A 20,375-nucleotide genomic window follows, 5' to 3' on the forward strand; every position below is an offset into this window, starting at 1 on the left:
AAGACAGGGGCCGCAGCCCTGTTTCCCCTGCTCAGCTTCAAGGAGAGGTTCCATGCCATCGTGCGCAAGCTGACACCCAGCTGCGAGATCACCTTCATCGAGTCAGAGGAGGGCAGCGGCCGAGGCGCGGCCCTGGTGTCCGCAGTGGCCTGTAAGAAGGCCTGCATGCTGGGCCAGTGATGGCGAGGCCACGAGGCAAGGAGGAGGCAGCGCTCGCTGGATCTGGGCTCGTGGGCACTCGCTCCCCACAGGTGCCCCCAGCCTGGCCCAGTGAAGGGGTCTTTAGTTGTAAGGACCCTGGACGCCTCCCATCCTGAGGCCACCCGGGAAGATGCAGAAAGGCCCTCAGAGAGGAAGGGGATGGTAGTACTTGGGGCAGGCCGCTTCTCTCAGAGGCAGTGGGTGGGATAGCCCAAGGCCCTGACTGGGTTGGGGGCTGAGATGAGCAGGAATGGAGACCCCCAAGGTCCCCCACCTGTGCTGCTGGAATCAAGGACCCACCCAGAGGGAAGCTGCTCACTCAGGACTTTGCTGTGTTTCTGCACTGCCTGCCTCTTGGAGCCTCAGCCAAGTCAGTCTCACGCGGGCCCTGCTCTGGGCCCTGCTCTGGACCCTGCGGTGGCCTGGGGACTCAGCCCACCGGGAATGCAGCCTTGCTTACCTGGACGGACCTAGACCCGGTTCCCACAGGGTCCTAGGCTGCCAGCCACCCAGGCCTGGCTGTTTTCCTGCCTGGTGGGGGTTGGGAAGTGGGAGAGGACCAGCTCCACAGTGGAGGCTGCTTGTTCCCGAGGCCTGGAGGTGGTGGCCTTTTTGCTGTCCTGCCACCATCCACAAGTGGTTTGTGGTTCTGGGATGCACCCTCCCAGGGGGTGCAAGACACAGAGCCCCCACAGCTCCTCCCCAGAGGGACCCAGGGTGAAGAGAAGCCCCCCACACTCCCACCCACAGGCAGGGCTGGGAGCACCTCCGTGATGGAGTCCTCAGCTCCCACGGGGCTGGCCTGGAAAGGAACCTCAGGCAGCATTCAGCACCCAGGGGACCCCAAGCCTCCCTCTTCCCACCAGACCTTCATGTGCCACACCAATCTTTCATGTCCAACCTGGGACCGCATGGTTTTTTAAATAAAAGTTGTAAAAGTTTAGAACATGGTTTTGACCAGTGTTCTCTGATGTCTGTGCGTATGGGCTGTGGGACGATAGGGAGACCTGGTCACATGCACACAGACACCCTGGAAGCCTACATGTGTCTTAGAATTTGCCCCCGTCCCCCAGCCATGGTGGAGAGTGTGCAGTGACACCGCAGGCTGAAGGGATAGAAATGAGGGGTGGGGCGGGAGTACTGCATTGCCCTGGCCCCCAGTTGGCTGCCTGTGGGGACGTGGCTGTGGACCCACAGTCTGTGCTCACTGAGCAGCTTTGTGGTGTCTGAGATCCCCAAGGAGAGGCTGGGAGGGGCTGCTCCTAGAGATGGGCAGGGCTGCTCCTGCTTCAGGGTGGTCTCTGCAGGAGTCCCATTGGAGCCACTTGGGTTGTGACAGTGATGGGAGGAGGGGACTGCTGAGGTCCCTCCAGATGCTCCTGGGTGACGTGCCTACCTTGAGTCAGCCAAGCCCAGGGCCTAACACCGCCGTCTCTCACCTTTGCCCAGTTACCTACAAACACATTTACATGATCATAACATATGCTCACTTTTCAGTGAGAGCAAATCTGGAAAGCCTGTATTATGTCACTCAGAATGCAACCCTCACTTGTGGTTTTGAGCTGTCACATCCCTGTCCAGCTGTTCCTTTGTGTTCCCAGATGTCTCGTGTGGGACTGTGTCAGATCCTTTGAGTTCTCTTTTATTTAAAAAAAATTTTTTAACTTTATTTTGAGAGAGAGAGAGAGAGAGCAAGCACGCACATGAGTGGGGGGGCAGAGAGATTCCCAAGCAGACTCCACACTGTCAGCACAGAGCCTGATGTGGGGCTTGATCTGAGGAACTATAGGATCATGACAGGAGCCGAAGTCAAGAGTCAGACACTTAACTGACCGAGCCCTCCTGATGCCCGAGATCCTTTCTGTCCTCTTGAATCCAAGTCATTCGTTAGACTTTGTGGGAACATCATCCAGTCACCTCGTCATCACTACCACTTGCTCCTCTCCCTGCATTCCCGTGTGAGATCCCGTGTTGATGTAAATGACCTCCTACTTGTTCTTTACGTTACAGTTCAGGGGGATCCTATTGATTTTTAAAGTTCTCTTTGCAGGTAGGTTATATATTTTATGACTTTAATTACAGGAGAGTCCAGGAGGAATTATAAAATAGTTATTGTACCATGCGAGGGGCGTTGGGTCTGGCAGACTGACACGGGTCCCTGCGAAACCAGCTGGCCTCTCTGCATCTGTCACCCCAGGGGCAGAGCCAGGTTCTGGGGGAGAGGTGGCAGGCAGCCAGTATGCCCCCAACTTATGTTCTAGGTGGGCCCCAGCCCCCAGCCCTTCTCTCCCTGGGCCCGGAAGCAGCCAGTGAGGCTGTGCTCTGGCAGAGCAGAGGGTGACAGGGCCCCCGGCTCCACAGTGGGGCCTCACACAAAGGGCTCATGACCACTCTCATGGGGGTCCAGGGGACTTGGGGTCCAGGTATAGCACCATGCTCCAAAAGCATCCCACGTATGTGCTGTTTGGGGCCACGGCCAGCTCAGGGCTGCCTTCTACCCCTTCGTCAGGGAGCCAGAAGCCAGGGCCTGCCATCTCCACCCAAACCTCTGGGAATCCCTGGGCTCCATCCAGAGACCATCCTCAGAACTACGCACTGCTCTCCCCAAGCCCAGTAGATGCCCAGGCCAGCGATCCCAAAGCTGTCCTCCTAGCCTGGCAGGTCTGGGCTGGACCTGCAGGAGAGATAACAGCAGAGCCTTCTCATGGTGGGGGGAAGGGAGACACCTCATTCAACATCCAGAGTGGTGATGGCCAGGAGCCTATAAGCTCTGCCCTTGAGAGACATCGCTGCTGATGGGTGGATGCCTGGATGTTACACATAGGGGGCCTGAAGGTCATCAGGAACGTGGCTGGAATCTGGCTGGGGCCCTGTCCTCCCCCGGTCCAGGCAGGGCTACCAAGTTTGGGCCTGTCCTCTCCTCCTGTCCTTATATGGTGCTTCAGGTGATAAGGCTGAGACATAAAAGGGGCTGTGAACCCCTTGCAGCAACCAGGCTGTCACAGAGAGAGGATGGTGAGTGTCAGGTGGGGTTGCCAGAGGCTAGCACACTCCCACACTCCCAGGTGCTGTCCTTGGGCTGGTGGGAGGTGGGAGGGTCAAGGTGCTGGCATTGGGCCTAGAGAGGTGGTGTCTGAGGACAGGAAGAGGGCCCTGGCCCGGGTTCTCCTAGGAGCGCTCTGAGGGAGCACATGGGAAGGGGGGCCTCTCCCCACCCGCGTGTTGCAGGCCAGCAGGAAGGCGGGGACTCGGGGCAAGGCCGCGGCCACCAAGCAGGCCCATCGGGGGTCTTCCAACGTCTTTTCCATGTTTGAGCAAGCCCAGATCCAGGAGTTCAAGGAGGTGAGTGCCATCTCCCCAGCGGCCTGGGACCCGTCCTGGCCCCTGTCCTTGCTACCCCTCCCTCCAGGTCTCCCTGGGGTAGGGGCTGTTCCCGCCTGGACACTCTGCCCCCCACCCCACCTGACAGGCCTTCAGCTGCATTGACCAGAACCGTGACGGCATCATCTGCAAGTCTGACCTTCGGGAGACCTACTCCCAGCTCGGTGAGCGCCTCCACCTTCTGCCCCAGCTGGGCCTGTGGGAGCCCACCGCCCACTGAGAAAGAACAGGCCCCTCACTCTGCACTGTTCTCACCTCCCCTCCCCCACCCATTCAGCCCAGCTTCCTTCCAGGGCACCCCCCTCCACCCACTGACTCTCCACCTCTGTGGCTGGCATCCCCCAGGGAAGGTGAGCGTCCCGGAAGAAGAGCTGGACGCCATGCTTCAGGAGGGGAAGGGTCCCATCAACTTCACTGTCTTCCTCACGCTCTTTGGGGAGAAGCTCAATGGTGAGCCCGCCTGGAATCTTCCTGAACCCCGCCCAGACCTCGGTTGGACCCCACCCAGTCCTTGCCCACCCAGAGAATGTGGAGTCCTCCCCTGCACTCCACACCCATGGGCACTGCTCACCCCACTCCCAACCTGAAATTGGGAAATGTGCCTTCACCCCCATTCCCACATCCCACATCCCAGTCTCCTGCCAGGCCTGTCCACAAAGCCCCTTTAGCATCCCTGAGCCCCAAGGGATGCTCTGTGTCAGGGAGCACACTCCCACCTCTTCTGGGACGTGACAGCCCCCCTGCACCCGGGTTCCTCCTGGGTGGGGCCAGGAAGGCTGGGGGCGTCGGTGCTCACCTGCTCCCTCGGGCTCCCAGGGACAGACCCCGAGGAAGCCATCCTGAGCGCCTTCCGCATGTTTGACCCCAGTGGCAAGGGCGTGGTGAACAAGGATGAGTAAGTGTGAGCGATGAGGTGAATGCCTTTACTGTGGGGCCCTCTCTGCTTTGGGGGTGGCCAACTGGGTCATGGGGGCCTTCGCCCCCCTCATCAGGCCCCCCTTGGCTCTCCCCCACCAGGTTCAAGCAGCTTCTCCTGACCCAGGCAGACAAGTTCTCTCTGGCTGAGGTGAGGATTCCTGGATCCTTGGACACCACTCTCCTGCCCACCCCTTCACAGGGTCCTCAACCCACAGGGCGCTGGGGAGGCCTTGCTGCCCCTCCACCCCTGTGGGCCTAGAGCAGGGCTCCGTGGAGGAGGGACTGTCTCAGCCGAGGGTGATGCGCATGGAGTCAGACGGGAGGAGGGTGTGCCGGACCGGGGGAGCCATGCATGCAAAAGCCCAGGCATGAGACAGCGGCACCAGCATCCGGAAAAGCCTCTGTCCCTGCAGGGCTGGGCAGCAGAGAAGACAGGGGAGGCATCCCCACGGCCCCCTCAGGCCTTCACCTGCCACCCCCATGCCCCTAGTCTGGCCACAGTCAGGTAACTGAGCATTAACTCAGAGTCTGGGGCTCAGAGTCAGAAAGGCTTAGGGCCAAAGTGCAGCCCTGGGAATGGGGAGTGGGGTGAAGGGTCGGCCCCTCCCCCTGGGCCTTGCTGCCTGGGCTGTCTCTCACCAGTGCCCGCTCCCCCCAACCCAGGTGGAGCAGATGTTCGCCCTGACGCCCATGGACTTGGCGGGGGACATTGACTACAAGTCTCTGTGCTACATCATCACCCACGGGGATGAGAAAGAGGAGTGACGGGAGCAGCCCCTGGGGTCACCACAATAAATGTTGTTTTTAGTCAGACCTGCCATGGTGGCCTCTTGGTGACAGAGGGGGTGGAGAGTGGTGGGGGAGGGCTGTGAGATGAACCAGGCCCCACACAGCTCTGCAACTGTGAGCCGTCATCTGCCCAGTTCACAGAGGGGACACAAAGGTCACACCTCTAGGGGAGGAACCCGTGGGCCTGTCACGGCTTCTCAGAACTGAACCAGCCACACGGCAGGCCCTGCACTCGGCAACCTGAGGCTACTCAGCCATGTTCTGGGAGGGCCCCACTGGTGGGCGGCCCCTGTCTCTGCGTGCCGGGTATGTGTGTGCACGTGTGTGCTGGGCATGTGTGTATGTGCATGTGTGCTAGGCTCTGTGTGCAAGGCACTGAGGAATCTATCTGGAAACACAGGCTAACTTCATTTCGGAAACACAGACAAGGTGCGATGACAGGAAGCAAGGCCTAGAACAGGCTTCACGTCTCCCTGGGGGGAAGGGTCAGGTGGCCGGAGAGAGGGAGAGCTTTCCTCTGGAAGGGATTGTTAGTGTCTTGTCCCCATCTCATGTGTAGAAAGCAGGGGCTATGGGGGGGAACACGCCTCCATCTGGGAACTGGAAGGCAGCAGAGGACCTGGGGAGGAGAGGAATGAGGAGGGAGGGAGAGAGAGACAGCCTGTCGCACAAAGTCCAGGTCTGGACAGGAAGAGCCAAGTAAGGGCTTCCCCTGAACCCCACCTCTGGCAAGCCAGGCCCCGCATCCCCCAGCCCGGCCGCAGCCCCCAGCCACCCCCGGCCACAGTGCTGGAAGAGCTGACCACACTCCCTGCAGGCAACAAGCCGGAGAAGGAAAGCCATTTTCCCCTGGAGAGGTGTTCAGTTTTTATTTTTATTTGGGAGTTGGCACTTTACATATGACATTGAGACCTGAGATTTAAAGTCAGCATAGCACTTTCCATGGCTGATTAGTGATCACAGGAGTGGCGGAATGGAACGGCAGAGTCCCCAGGCAGAGTGAGCCTGCAGGGATGGCGGGCACACAGCCCAGCAGGTGTTATGATGCTCGAACAAGTCCTGCTTGTTCAGCAAACTGACTTCAAAAATTAAGGGGTAATTTTACAATTCAAGCTTCTGCAGAGAAAAGTTGTGAAAGACGCAAGGGACCAAAAAATCATCAGCATCTTCAAAAAGGTGCGTTCAACATCCCCTCCAGCTGGTCAGCAGGGCTCCTGCGCCGCCCCCCCCCCCGCCCCGTCTTCTGTAAGGTGTAGATGACCCAGAGCAAGGCCAAGGGTTCTGGTCCCTAGACACAGTGAAGCGCATGACCCAGCGGAAGGACAATCGATCCCCCTCCTCCTCTGTGGAAGAAGCCAGCATTGAAACTATTACAATAGCAAGTTCTGGCGGTGCCTGGGGGGCTCAGTCGGTTAAGCGTCCGACTCTTGATTTCAGTTCAAGTCATGATCTCATGGTTTCGTGCTTTCAACCCCCAAGTTGGGCTCTGTGCTGACAGTGTGGAGCCTGCTTGGGATTCTCTCTCTCTCTCTCTCTCTCTCTCTCTCTCTGTGCCACCCTCCCCTCCTAAAATACATAAATAAAACATTTTTTTAAAGCTTAAGGGGCACCTGGGTGGCTTAGTCAGTTAAGCGTCTGACTTTCGCTTGGGTCATGATCTCGCAGTTCGTGGGTTCGAGCCCCGCGTCGGGCTCTGTGCTGACTGCCAGCTCAGAACCTGGAGCCTATTTCAGAGTCTGTGACTCCCTCTCTCTCTGACCCTCCCCTGCTCATGCTGTCTCTCTCTCTCTCTCCTAGAAATAAATAAAACATTTAAAAAATTTTTTTTTAATTTTATAGCTTAATAAAAAATAAAATAGCAAGTTCCTGCCAGCATCCCTGAATTGCACCCTCAACCCTGAACAATGTGGGCTCGAATTGCATAGGTCAACTTACACAGAGTTTTCCTGACAAACGCAAGACCGTACTATATACCCACTTCTTTATGATTTTCTGAATTTTATGTTCTCAGGCTCACTGTACTGCAAGAACATGGCGTATAGTAGATAAAACATGTGCTACGTGACAGTTCACGTTATCAGGAAGACTTCCAGTCAACAGCAGGCTGTCAGTAGTTAAGTTTTAGAGGCATCAAAAGTCACACATGCATTTTTGGCTGGGGGGGGGTACCCCTCACCCTGCAATGTTCCAGGTCAGGTGTATGTGCATCTGCTCCTCAGTTCTTCCTCCGAACTGGCTGTCACATGCTAGTGACTCCCACGCAGAGGAACCAGCACAACACCTCTGACCGGTGCTCGTTTTCTATCCGTATGTGAGCCACAGTCCTGCTCCCACCCAGGATAGTTGTCGGGTAAGGGTCTGTCCTTTATGCCCCGAAATGGCCTGCACAAACCAGCCCGGGGTAACCTGACAGCAGAGTGTGTGTGTGTGTGTGTGTGTGTGTGTGTGTGTGTGTGTGTGTGTGAGAGAGAGAGAGAGAGAGAGAGACACGAAAGCCAGAGACGCGGAGAACAGAGAAAAGACGCGGCGACGCGGGTACTGCCACAGCCATCAGTGCCTGTTGACATGGGGTGTGACTTGAGATGTGATAATGTCCTGAAGATTTAGTACAAAAAAGGACATAAAATATCTCACTCACAATGATTTGCACATTACTTATTGAGATATTTTTGATATATTGGGTTGAATACATATGTTACTAAAATCAATCTCACCTTTTGTTTTATGTTTCCTTAATGTGGCTATGAGGAAATTTTATAAATTTTTAAAAATGTTTTATTTGTTTGTTTATTTATGAGAGAGACAGAGCACAAGTAGGGGAGGGACAGAGAGAGGGAGACAGAATCTGAAACAGGCTCCAGGCACAGAGCCTCATGTGGGGCTGGAAACCACGAACTGTGAGATCATAACCTGAGCTGAAGGCAGATGCTCAACTGACTGAGCCACCCAGGTGGCTTAATGATGTGTGTGGTACCCATCTCTGGCTCAGGCCCCCTTTCTACTGGACGGTGCTGAGCCAGCTGTGCGATGTGCCTGTGGTCTCTGGGGCACCAGGGTTCTGACCCAGTACACGGAGGTACGCCAGTGCTCTCTGCGAACCGAGCCCAAACGAAGCCCATTTCATTTGGGCAGAGCCAAATCTGCGTGTTCTGGCAGAAAGGAGAGAGGGTTTTGTTTGCAGAGAGCAAAGCCCACACTAACATGTTCTGAGTCTGGTGGAACAAAGCAGATGCGTCTGAGGAGGGCCTGGCCTGAATCCTGCCTGCCCCTGCCACGCAGCCTGCCCAGTTGGACATGGACGTGGGACACGCACACCCCACTCTGAGTCTGTAGCCACCTGTCCCAGTGCTCTCCCCAAGGGGAGCCTTGTGAAACGGGGGTCATCGGAACCCCCTGACTTCCTGTTTTCCTACAAGCCCTTAAGCCAGGCAAGGCCTTGTCTGCAGATGTCCTGGGCTCCGGGTTCTTTTGGTCCCTCCCCACACTTCGCCCACAGCCCACTCGGCTGGACATGAGGAGGTCTTCCAGCCCCTTGTCCTCACGGGGACTGTGTCTTCTCTGGGAGAACTTTCCTCAGCTCCGGCCCCTTCCTCCTCCTCCAGGAGCTCACATTAGGAGGGGTGCACAGAGGAATACTGCCCTTCTGCCCCAACACCCTGCAGACCCTAGATCCAAAGCCTGGGGTCCCCAGCAGCAGCCCAGGACTCATGGAGCAGGGGAGGGTGGTGGTCGTTAGAAATGCAGAATTTCAAGAGACCGCAGTAAACACTTTTGTTCAGGAGGGCCCTGGAGCCCGTCTGCTGGGCCTGAGTAGTGGCAGGCAGGGACCCTGTGAAGGCAAATGCAAATTAAAACTAAGCCAAAGGGAACACTTTTTGGTGCAAAAAAAGGAAACAGGTTTTCTCCTCCCTTTTCTTTTTTTTTTCTCCTCCCTTTTCTTAGAGGCTTTTCTTTAGAGAACTTGAAACTTCTTCCTCTACATCTTTTTGTGCCCATCTATTTGAAAGCTAAGAAGCCTCTCGCCAGTTTCAGAACCCGGAAGCCCCCTCCCCAGTGTCCTGGGAGGGCAGGAGTCTCACCCCCAAGAACTTCAGCAAGTCCACCAAGAGGGAGAGGAGGAGATGAAGGTGACTGGCAGAGCCTGGTCCCTGAGCTCCCCTTCCCTGGGGAAGGAGGAGGGTGCCCGTCTGCGGGATCGCTCAGCGTGGGCCAGGCGAGCTCTGGCTTGGTGATGATTCAGTAGGAAATCCATTCCTTCTTCCTCGCGACTTTGGTGGCAATCGCTCTGCTGCCCCAGCAGGGTCTGCAGCTCCGTCCGCACCCACCTGGTGCAGCGCACTGTCTGTGTGGACCTGGCCTGTTTGCTTCCCGTTTTATCCCGGGGTCCCTTCAGCGCCCCCAGCCTGGGCCCCATCCCCTGCGCCCTCCCACCAGAGCCGTTCACGCATTCTTTCCTCACAGTGCTAACACCATAGGGTAAAGACGATAAAGACAGACCTAAAGACAGACCGTGCAGCTGCTCCCCACCCCTACTGCCAGGTTCTCAGGTTTCTGGGCTGTCGGCTGGGCCCTACTCACCCCACCTCCAGCCCAGACCCTCTCCATTCTCCAGTTTGGGCGGAGAGGCCTGGTGCTTTGCTCTGGTTTTGCTGTAGCAGAGAGCAGACATGTCCAGTAAGGTGGAGAGACTAGTAAATAATAGGTGTAAGTACACTGGCCTCTTCTCTGCCCTGAGTCTTCTAGACTTTTGTGGCCTGAGAGGCTGGGGGTGTGGAGACGCAGGGACCCTGCCCTGGAGAAGGCCCCCTGGGAGTCAGCTGGCAGTCTCCAGCCTCCCTCCCTGTGCACACGAGCAACCCTGAACCAGTCCTGAGCCCACTCAGGGACTCAGTTTCCCCATATGTGCGGGAGGGGCTGGACTGGCTCTCTCCCAGCACTTCGGGGCCGGGCATGTGTGATGAGCCTCTGTGAGCTTCTGGCCCCAGAGCAAAGAGCACATTTCTCAGGCTCACTTGCTGGGAGATACAACCCGGCAGATGTCAGAACACATATCATGCGGCAGATTTGTCCTCAAGAGACAGATGTGTGTCCTCTTCCACCTCCCTCCCTGGAACACAGCTGGGACGTAACCGCCAGGGCTGGGGGGCTCATGCGCTAGACTGAGCCGGGCCCCCGACACAACCCAGAAGACCTCTTCATATCCTGTGTGACTGAAGCCCTAGTATTCAGAGTTTCTTACCCTTACAGCAAAACCTGGTCCCAACCAGTACAGTCTGACCATTATCCCCACCTCCCAGATAAACTGAGGCACCACATGGCCGAGCAACCTATCCAAGACCGCACAGAGCCAGGAGGTGGCCGAGCCAGGTCTGAACCTGCTTTGATCTTTGCGCAGATGGAGCCCAGAGCCGATCAAGTGGCACTGAGGCTATGGGCTCCCTCTCCAGGAGCATAACCGGTCCCCAGGAGGCCCTGCACAGCTGCCCACACGCTGGGTCTGCGAGCCCCCAGGCCTCCAGGCTCCACACACACCCAGGGGTTGAAAATGAGGACACCGTCCTAACAGCGCCCACCACGCTCTCCCAGCCTCCTTTTCTGAGGCGCAGCCCTGAGTAAGTCCCTGCGACACCAGCTATAGTTTGGGACCCCAGGGCATATCCACAGGGTCGGGCGCCACCAGCACTTGATTTCATTTTCCTGACTACCTGTGCAGACGGAGGAATGTGTGGACGGACTGGGGAATGGGCTGGTACTCAGACAGCTTTCATGCCATCTGTTTGGGCGACCTGACAATTTCCCAGCACAACAGGGAGCAGTGGCATGACCACAGAAGGCTGTGGCCTCGAGGTGGCAGGGAGGCCACATGGTGGTTATGGTGTCCCCCCATGTCCAGTGTCTTTGTGGCTGCTCCTATCGGAAGGCCTGGCCTGTTTCTTGGCGGGGAGTCTAGGCTGGTAACTTCAGGGAAGCCGGAGGCCACCAGGCTGAGACAAAGCCCAAGATGCAATCTCAGGGAAGGAGAGGTGTGGACCCTCCCACCTCATGCTGGACTCTCGGGCCCCAGCCCCAGTCCCATGGCCATGTCCAAGTTCAGATGGGAAGAGACGGCAAGCTGCCTGGCACCACGAGAAATGAGAAGTTGCTGCTTTAAGTCAGCCAGACTCAGGACAGCTTGCTATGTGGCAGCAGATGAGTGACATAGGGCCTATGCTCTTTCCTGGTGAGGACAAATAGCAGCCCTTCAGTGCCCCATGTCCCCCACCGCAGGGGTCCAGAACGCCCCTCACCTCCCGCCTGCAGCCAGCCCTCTCGCTATCTGGGGACCGTCCCCACAGGGACGTGCTGCTGACGCGCAGACACACATAGCACCAAAATAGAACTCTGTCACCCCAGCCTGCCCTGCTTTGCATCACCATCACCTCCACCACCCCTCTAACTGGGCTCCTCCTGACTCCCTGCTTCCTCCTCTTCCTCTTCCCCTCTTGCACCCCTCTCCCCAGCTTCTCTCTGGCCCCCACAGCCCCCTCCCATGACCAACTGGGCTGGACCACCTCCAGTTCCCGCCAGGCTCCATCCTGGCCCCCCTTGCTGTGGTCTCCTCGGGAAATGAGACCCTGCCTTGGGCCACAGGTGACTGGACTGTGATTGCTCCAGAGGGACACAGAGTGGAGGCAGCATGTTGTGGGGGATAGAGAGAGGCAGGGGGTGGGGAGCACAGGTCAGGTGACAGATGGAGGGGAGTGCCCTGCCAGCCCATCGTCCACAGAGCTATACCCATGTGATGACACCCACATTGTGCTTAGTTGCCTCCAGCTGGTTCCTATGACCTGTGATCAGGACCCAGGTCCCTACCTCAGGCCCGCTCTGGGGAGTGGATGCTCTCAGCCACCTGGCCCAGGCACACCTGCTATGTGCCTCGGGTCCCTACCTCCAAGTCTCACCTTCCTCTCCTCTGTGCCTCCTGCACAGAGGCCTCCACAGCCTGGGCTCCTGTTGCTGGCCTTGCCCAGCCCCTGGAACCCTCCGCACATGGGTCTCACTCAGAAGGAGGGGCCTTGTCATGGACAGGGGTCAGTATTTAGAATTTCAGTTACAGGAACCTGTAATCTTACCAAACTTGTTTTCCTCAAAGTTAAATTAGAAAGCCACAACTTCTTAAAATACAAAAAGGGGGGGGGGGGGCGTGCCTGGGTGGCTCAGTTGGTTGGGAATCCAACTTTGGCTCAGTCATGATCTCGTGGTCCATGACTTTGAGCCCCGCGTTGGGCTCTGTGCTGACAGCTCAGAGCCTGGAGCCTGCTTCAGATTCTGTGTTTCCCCCTCTCTCTGCCCCTCTCCCACTTGCACTCTGTCTCTCTCTCTCTCAAAAATAAATAAACAAAACAAAACAAAAAAAGCTGAACAGGATGCCTATTTTTTTAATGTTTATTTTTCAGAGGAGGCAGGGACAAAAAAGAGGGAGACACATAATCCGAAGCAGGCTCCAGGCTCCAAGCTGTCAGTGCAGAGCCGGACGCAGGGCTTGAACTCATGAACTGCAAGATCACGACCTGAGCTTGACCTGCGGAGCCATCCAGGAGCCTCGTGGGATGCCTATTTTAATTGATGATACCTTGAGGCTTCTAAATATTTTCAGGATTTATGTTTGCCTCTTTGCAAAATACTATTTAGAAAGTAACTGAGGCAAGCAAGTGAAAGAAATCAGAAAGGCTTCTGAGGCCTCTGTGCTCTGTTCCAGGGCCATTGTGCTCTGTTCTTCCTGCCAAGCCTCCCTTTTCCTCAGAATCTCTCCCTACTCCTTCCCCTCCCGAACCTACTGAAACCTGCCCCTCTAAAGTTAAGCCTTCTGGGGCACCTGGGAGGCTCAGTTGGTTAAGCACCCAACTTTTGATTTTGGCTCAGGTCGCAATCTCACGGTTTGTGAGTTCAAGCCCCATGTCGGGCTCTGTGCTGACAATGTGGAAGCTGCTTGGGGTTCTCTTTCTCTCTTTCTCCCTCTGCCCTTCCCCCACTCTGTCTCATTCTCAAAATAAATAAATAACCTTAAGAAAATAAAGTCTTCTGAGGATCCAAATAAACACCAACTTTCTTACGTCCCTGGACTAAGGCCATAGTGCAAGCCGCACATAAAGAGTTTCCTAGTAACACAAGACCCTATAGGTTTGCTGAAGGCCTTAACATACTTATTGCAATTGACCAACCCGGTTTCTCAGATTTAGATCAATTAGTCCTCATGTTACTGGTGGGGACCAGGCCAAACATGGGATGCAATCAGCACAATGGGAACATCCTGAGGGATCCAGAGAAGCAAACTCCTAACTTTGGGCAAGATGCTAGAACACATTCTGGAAGTGTCCACAGAGCAACGACAGCAGCTTTTCCCAAGCCTGGTGATTGGAACAAAATTCAGCCTTGCACACAAAGGCCTGATGAACCTGTTTATGACTATTACAATGGACTCCAAATTGTCATTTAAGAACATTCTGCTTTAGACGTTGCTTAAGACGTTGAATCCACCCAGGGGGCATTTAGCCCCATGTTTGGTGGTGGGCGGAACTCCCTCTTTCACCTTTAGTTAAAGAGAGCAGGATGGAATGGGAAACTATGTTTCCCCTCCTGACTTAGCTAATCTGACAAACCAGCTCACTTCTCTCCTAGATGAGTCACCTGATAGAAAATACACTAAAGTTCTCCATTTTCAGGGTGCCTGGGTAGCTCAGTTAAGCGTCCGACTTCAGCTCAGGTCATGATCTCATGGTCTGTGGGTTCGAGCCCCGCATCGGACTCTGTGCTGACAGCTCAAAGCCTGGAGCCTGTTTCAGATTCTGTGTCTCCCACTCTCTCTCTCTGCCCCTCCCCAGCTCGTGCTCTGTCTCTGTCTCAAAAATAAATAAATATCAAAAAATAATAAAGTTCTCAATTTTCAACTACAGCAAATGAAGACCCCTAAACAAAGCCAAAACCCTCCTCATTTTGACTACGATTGCAAAGAGCCAGGCTACTGGGGAATAGATTGTTACCAAGTAAGCGCCCAGGACCTTTAGCGTCATGGCCAGCCTGTCCAATGTTCTTCTAGTCCTTCTTGGTAATCAGCTTGGGGAACCCACCCTCCAGACTAGGAATGAACCTCTGTCCTTACTGACACAGGACCTCGACTCTCAGTGCCCGGCCCCCACTGCCACCTAGCAGCCCCTGCCCGGAGCCCTGCAACAGTACATTTAGTGAGTGGGGGTCTCTCATAACCTCAACAGGCTCCCATCTCTGAACCTACTCCCTCTGAGAGATACTGACTCTTCTTAGTCCCTCTCCCCCTGCTTGTTTACTGAGTTGAGATTTCACAGGGAAGTATCATGCCAGAATTTCTTTCTCCCCAAAGGGGAAAATAATTCTAGAATTTGACAGTAGTCATCAAAGTAACCAACCAGGGGATTTAAGTGACCCTTTAACATCTTCTGGTTGCTCTTGTCTCTGGTGGAAGCCTAGCTGAGTCTGGGGACACTGATCATTTGTCCCGACTGGATTAGCTACCATCCTCTTTAGGGGCAAAATCCTCAGCTGATACCAGCACAGTCCACAGCACACCTGCCAGTAAGATTCAAATAGATCCCAGGGCGCCTGGGTGGCGCAGTCAGTTAAGTGTTGGACTCTTGGTCTCAGCTCTAGGCAATTCGTGAGTTCGAGCCCCGCGTCAGGCTCTGCGTTGATAGTGCGTAGGCTGCTTGGGATTCTGTCTCTCCTTCTCTCTTCCCCTCCCTCGCTTGTGCTCTCTCTCTCAAAATAAATAAATAAACTTAAAAAAAAGATTCAAATAGATGCCTCAAAACCTGTCCTTAGAATTAGTAAATACCCTATAAATAAAGGAGCCCTTCAAGGCAGTAAGTCCACAATAGAGAATTACACGCTCAGGGCCTCATTATCCCCCATACTGTACCAGTCCCTGTAACAACGCTACTTTACTTGTGAAAAATCCCAATGGCCAAAGATAGAGGTGTGTTCCCTGACCTCTGAGCAGATCACACTGCTATCCCTCAGCGCCCATATTTTTCTAACGCTCATATGCTGCTGACATCCATTCCCGCTGAAGCAAACTGCTCACTGTCATATACCCATGCAGTGCCATTTCTTAGTTTTCCAGTTGATAAGGTTAGCCAGTATGTTCCTGCCTTCACTTGGGAAGAATGGAAATACACCTGGCCAGTCATGCCCAGGTTTATGCAGGATCCTTTTTTTCTTCACAAAAGGAAAAGGCTGATTGGATGAAACAGAGTTTTCTGCAGGATCTGCTTTGTTACAATACATATTTGATTGGCGTCTCAGCTCCCTTCTGAGACCTGTTCACAGGAAGACAGCACCCATCTTTAGAACTTGTGGCCTGGGGCGTCTGCATGGCTCAGCAGGTTAAGTGCCTGACTTCAGTTCAGGTCATGATCTCACAGTTTGTGAGTTTTCAGCCCCGTGTTGGACTCTGTGCTATCAGCTGACAGAGGAACACTGAGAAGCGTGTCTTTCCAACTCAGCTAGTATTATGGTAACCTTGGTTTGTAACTCCATCAAATGGCTCATAAATGCACCAAGTGGGATTTATTTCTGAAATGTAAGAATGGCTAGACATACCACAATCATTCACTGTAACAGACCACATTAACAGAAATTTCCTTAATTGATACAGAAAAAGTACTTGACAAAATTCAACATCCTTTTGTGATAAGATAAAAACCCCACTCAACAAACTTAGGAGGAAAGTACTCAGATAATAAAATGTAGATATTAAAAAACCACAGCTAAAATCAAACTCAATTATAAAAGACTTAAAGTTTTTCCTCTACAATCAAGAAGAGGTGTGCCTGGGTGGCTCAGTCGGTTAAGTGTCTGACTTGGGCTCAGGTCATGATCTCCCGGTTCATGAGTTCAAGCCCTGAATCAGGCTCTGAGCTGTCAGCACAGAGCTCGGAGCCTGCTTCGGATTCTATGTCTCCCTCACTCTCTGCCCCTTCCATGTTTGTGCTCTGTCTCTGTCTCTCTAAAAAATAAATAAATATTAAAATTTTTTTAAATCAAGAGGAAGATGAGGATGTCCACTTTCACCATTTCTATTCAACATAGTACTAGAACTTCTAGCCAGAGCAAGTAGGCAAGAAAAGGAAATAAGAGGCTTCCAAGTTGGAAAGGAAAAAGTAAAGTGATCTCTGTTTGCATATTACATGATCTTATACGTAGAAAACTAATAATTCCACTAAACACACATACGCATTAGAATAAATGAATTCAGCTTAGTACTAGTACATTGCAGGATATATACAAAATCAACACACAAGAATCAGTTTCATTTCTATACACTAAAGTAAACAATATGAAAATGAAATTTTAAAAATCCATTTGCGGGGCCCCTGGGTGGCTCAGTTGGTTAAGCATCCATCTTCAGCTCAGGTCATGATCCTGTGGTTTGTGAGTTTGAGCTTCGCGTCGGGCTCCATGCTGACAGATCAGAGCCTATTTGGGATTTTCTCTCTCTCTCCCTCTCCCTGCCCTTCCCTCACTCGTGTTTCTCTCACAAAATAAACAGACTTTAAACAGTAATAATAATAAAAAAGATTAAAATAAAAAAAAACATTTACATAGCATCACAAAGAACAAAACACTTGGGAATTAGCATAAGCAAGGATGTGAAACGCTTGTACACTGAACACTAAAACACATTGCTGGAAACCGCTAAAGACAGGCTCTCTTAGCCTGGGCACCTTCTTCCTGGAAACCTCTGCACCATGAAAGCCAAGTGGAGGAAGAAGCGAATGCACAGGTTGAAGCATGAAAGATGAGGCAGGGGTGCCTAGTGGCTCAGTCGGTTGGGCAACCGACTCTTGATTTCTTCAGCTCAGGTCAAGATCTCATGGTTTGTGGGTTAGAGCCCCGCATCCAGCTCTGAGCTGACAGCACAGAGTCTGCTTGGGATTCTGTGTGTCACTCTCTCTCTGCCCATCCCCTACCTGCTCTCTATCTCTCTATCTGAAAAATAAAATAAATATTTAAAAAATTAAAAAAAAAAAAGAAAGAAAGAAAGATGAGGCAGAGGTCCAAGTAAACCACTAGCAGAAACAAGGAGGAGCAGGGGCGCCTGGGTGCCCTGGGTGCAGAAACTTGATTCAATGGCTCTAGAACACTCATCATCATCTGATTGCAAAGACACAGCATCTGCCTTGCTCATACCAAAAAAGTCCCTTTTATTTATTAAAAAAAATTTTTTTTAATGTTTATTCATTTTTGAGAGAGAGAGACAGAGTGTGAGGAGGGGAGGAGCAGAGAGAGAGGGAGACACAGAATCTGAAGCAGGCTCCAGGCTCTGAGCTGTCAGCACAGAGCCCAACATGGGACTCCAATCCACAAACTGTAAGATCATGACCTGAGCCAAAATTGGACGCTTAACCGACTGAGCTTCCCAGGTGCCCCATAGTCTCTTTTAGTCCTTTGCCCTGGATCTGGGACGTTCAAGACCAATTCTGTCTCCACTTGCAGCTGAATGTAACATGTGCACAATAAACCATCTCTTCTGCTATCTTAGCTGAAGAAAAACAAAACAAACTATAGACATAACTGGAAAGACATTCCATGTTCATGGATTAGAAGATTTCATACAGTAGTACTCAAAGTAATCTACAGATTAAATGCAGTCCCTATCAAAACCCCAATGATATTTTTTTGCAGAAATGGAAAAAACTTTTCCATGAGCCATATGGAATCTCAAGAGACCTTGAATAGCCAAATGATCCTGAAAAAGAACACAGTGGGAGGACTTACACTCAAGGACTTCAAAACCTACATTAGGGGTGCCCGGGGGCTCAGTTGGTTATGCGTCCGACTTCAGCTCAGGTCATGATCTCGCAGTTTGTGATTTAAATCCCACTTCAGGCTCTGTCTATGTCTCCCTCTCTCTATGCCCCTCCCATGCATGCACTCTGTCTCTCTCTGTCTCAAAAATAAATAAACATTAAAGAAAACCAACCCTATGACAAGACAAAGCGACAATAATCAAAACAGTGTGGTATTGGCATAAAGACAGACAGATAGACCAGTGAAACAGAGAGCCCAGAAATAAACCTTTGCATGTGTGGTCACATGATTTTTGACAAAGATGCCAAGACCATTCAATGAGAAAAGGACAGTCTTTTCAACACACGGCATTGGGAAAACTGGATATGTATGTGCAAAAAAATGAAGCTGAACCCTTACCTAACACCATATATAAAAATTAATCCTACATGGATCAAAGATGTAAACCTAAGAGCTACGACTATAAAATTCACAGAAGAAACCATAGAGGGAAAGCTTCATGACACTGGATTTGGCAATGACTTCTTGGCATCACCAAAGGCACAGGTGATGAAAGAAAGAACAGAGTGCATATATTCAGTGTCACTAATAATTAGGGAAATGAAGATAAAAAGCACAGAGACACCACCTCACACCCATTATGATGGCTACTAAAAAAAAAAAACAAAAAAAAACAGAGGGGCACCTGTGTGGCTCAGTCAGTTAAGCGTCCCACTTCGGCTCAGGTCATGATCTCACATTCATGGGTTGGAATGCCACGTCGGGCTCTGTGCTGACAGCTTAGAGCCTAGAGCCTGCTTCGGATGCTGTGTCTCCCTCTCTCTCTGCCTCTAAAAAAGGCTCACACTCTCTCTCTCAAAAAATAAACTTAATGTTTTATTTAAAGGGACGCCTGGGTGGCTCAGTCGGTTAAGCATCCGACTTCGGCTCATGTCATAATCTCACAGTTCGTGGGTTCAGGCCCCGCGTCGGGCTCTGTGCTGACAGCTAGCTCAGGGCCTGGAGCCTGCTTCAGATCCTGTATCTCCCTCTCTCTGACCCTCCCCTGCTCACACTGTGTGTCTCTCTCTCTCAGAAATAAATAAAACATTTAAAAAACTTTAAAAAAATAAACATTAAAATTTTTTTGACTAAAAAAAGAGTTCATGTTAAAAAAAAACAAACAGAAAAGAACAAGTGTTGGCCAGGATGTGGAGAAACTGAAAAACCCTGTACACTGTGGGTAGGAATGCACAGTGGTGCAACAGCTGTGAAAAACAGTGTGTGTGTGGTGGGGGGGGGGGGGGTTCCTCAAAAAATTAAACATGGAATTACCATTTGATCCAGCAATTCCACTTCTAGGTAAGCAGCATTATTCGTGGTAGTCACAAGATGAAAATGTCCACTGACAGACGGATCGGATGAACAAAAGGTGGTTTGTACCCACAAAGAAGTATTATTAGCCCATAAAAAAGAATGAAATTCTGACACATGCTACAATATGGATGTACCTTGAAGATATTCAGTGAAACAAGCCAGATACAAATACTTATGATTCCACTTGTATGAGGTACCCTAGCAGAGGCCCATTCATAGAAAATGAATTGGAATAATTCATAGAGAATAAATTGGAATTAACAGGGGGGTGGGGGGAAAGTGCGGAGCTACTGAGTCACAGGGACAGAGATTCCGTTTGGGATAATGAAAGGGATCCAGAGAAGGGTGGTGGTGACGGTTGCATAACACTGAATATATTTAATGCTCCTGAACTGTACGCTTCACAGCGGGTGAAATGGTATTTTTCTAGAATAAAAAACTGCACATAACACGGAGCGAACGTCACAGAAGGCCCCTTCCCTGCACCGCACACACACCCACCGAGCCCTGGCTTTCCGGGGAAACTCTCTCAGGCTCTGAGGGGCCCATACCCAAAGGCACCGCTCCTGTTGAGCCTTCCGCTCCCTGAGCTTTTTTATGTATCTATGCATTTAAGAACCCCTTTGGTTTCAAGAGCCCGAAGTGGAGATAACAAATCGGGGTTCGCTTTCTGTCACAAAGTAAGAACTTAGCAATTGCCGGCTGTAGTCCAGCTGCCACGTGGCACTGGTGGGGCCGCAGGACAGCGCCCGAGCTGGCGGCAGCAAGCAGCACAAATCTTGGAACGCTGCACGGAGCTGCAAAAACGCGTCCCCACCGTCGGGGGCCCGCCCCACTCCCCACGACCAACGGCACCGGCCTGGGCTTCCCCGTCTTCAGCGGGTTGTTGACAGCATGCGCTGCAG

At 52.5% G+C, this 20,375-nt stretch overlaps 2 protein-coding genes across 4 annotated transcripts in view; both read left to right on the forward strand.

Moving 5' to 3' along the window:
* The window catches only part of GCK (glucokinase), a 38,082-nt gene extending 36,935 nt beyond the window's left edge, over positions 1-1,147 (forward strand). For both annotated transcript variants that reach the window (XM_039242991.1, XM_039242992.1), the window contains exon 10: positions 36-1,147. In XM_039242991.1, the coding sequence (XP_039098922.1) occupies positions 36-180 (145 nt within the window). In that variant the 3' untranslated portion in view covers positions 181-1,147. The remainder of the gene's footprint in view (positions 1-35) is intronic.
* Positions 1,148-3,163: 2,016 nt separating this feature from the next.
* Positions 3,164-5,275, forward strand: MYL7 (myosin light chain 7). Of its 2 annotated transcripts, none has more exons than XM_039243002.1 (7): positions 3,164-3,216; positions 3,430-3,543; positions 3,671-3,746; positions 3,928-4,032; positions 4,399-4,477; positions 4,600-4,648; positions 5,164-5,275. In XM_039243002.1, the coding sequence occupies exons 1-7, from the start codon at positions 3,214-3,216 to the stop codon at positions 5,263-5,265; spliced, it is 528 nt and encodes a 175-aa protein (XP_039098933.1). In that variant the 5' UTR covers positions 3,164-3,213; the 3' UTR covers positions 5,266-5,275. The 2 variants fall into 2 exon arrangements, with proteins under 2 accessions (XP_039098933.1, XP_039098934.1); XM_039243003.1 differs by having other exon boundaries at positions 4,405-4,477.
* Positions 5,276-20,375: the final 15,100 nt, after the last annotated feature.

Source organism: Hyaena hyaena, unplaced genomic scaffold (genome assembly GCF_003009895.1).
Source record: "Hyaena hyaena isolate Hyena2069 unplaced genomic scaffold, ASM300989v1 scaffold_218, whole genome shotgun sequence".
In the NCBI taxonomy this organism is placed as follows: domain Eukaryota; kingdom Metazoa; phylum Chordata; class Mammalia; order Carnivora; family Hyaenidae; genus Hyaena; species Hyaena hyaena.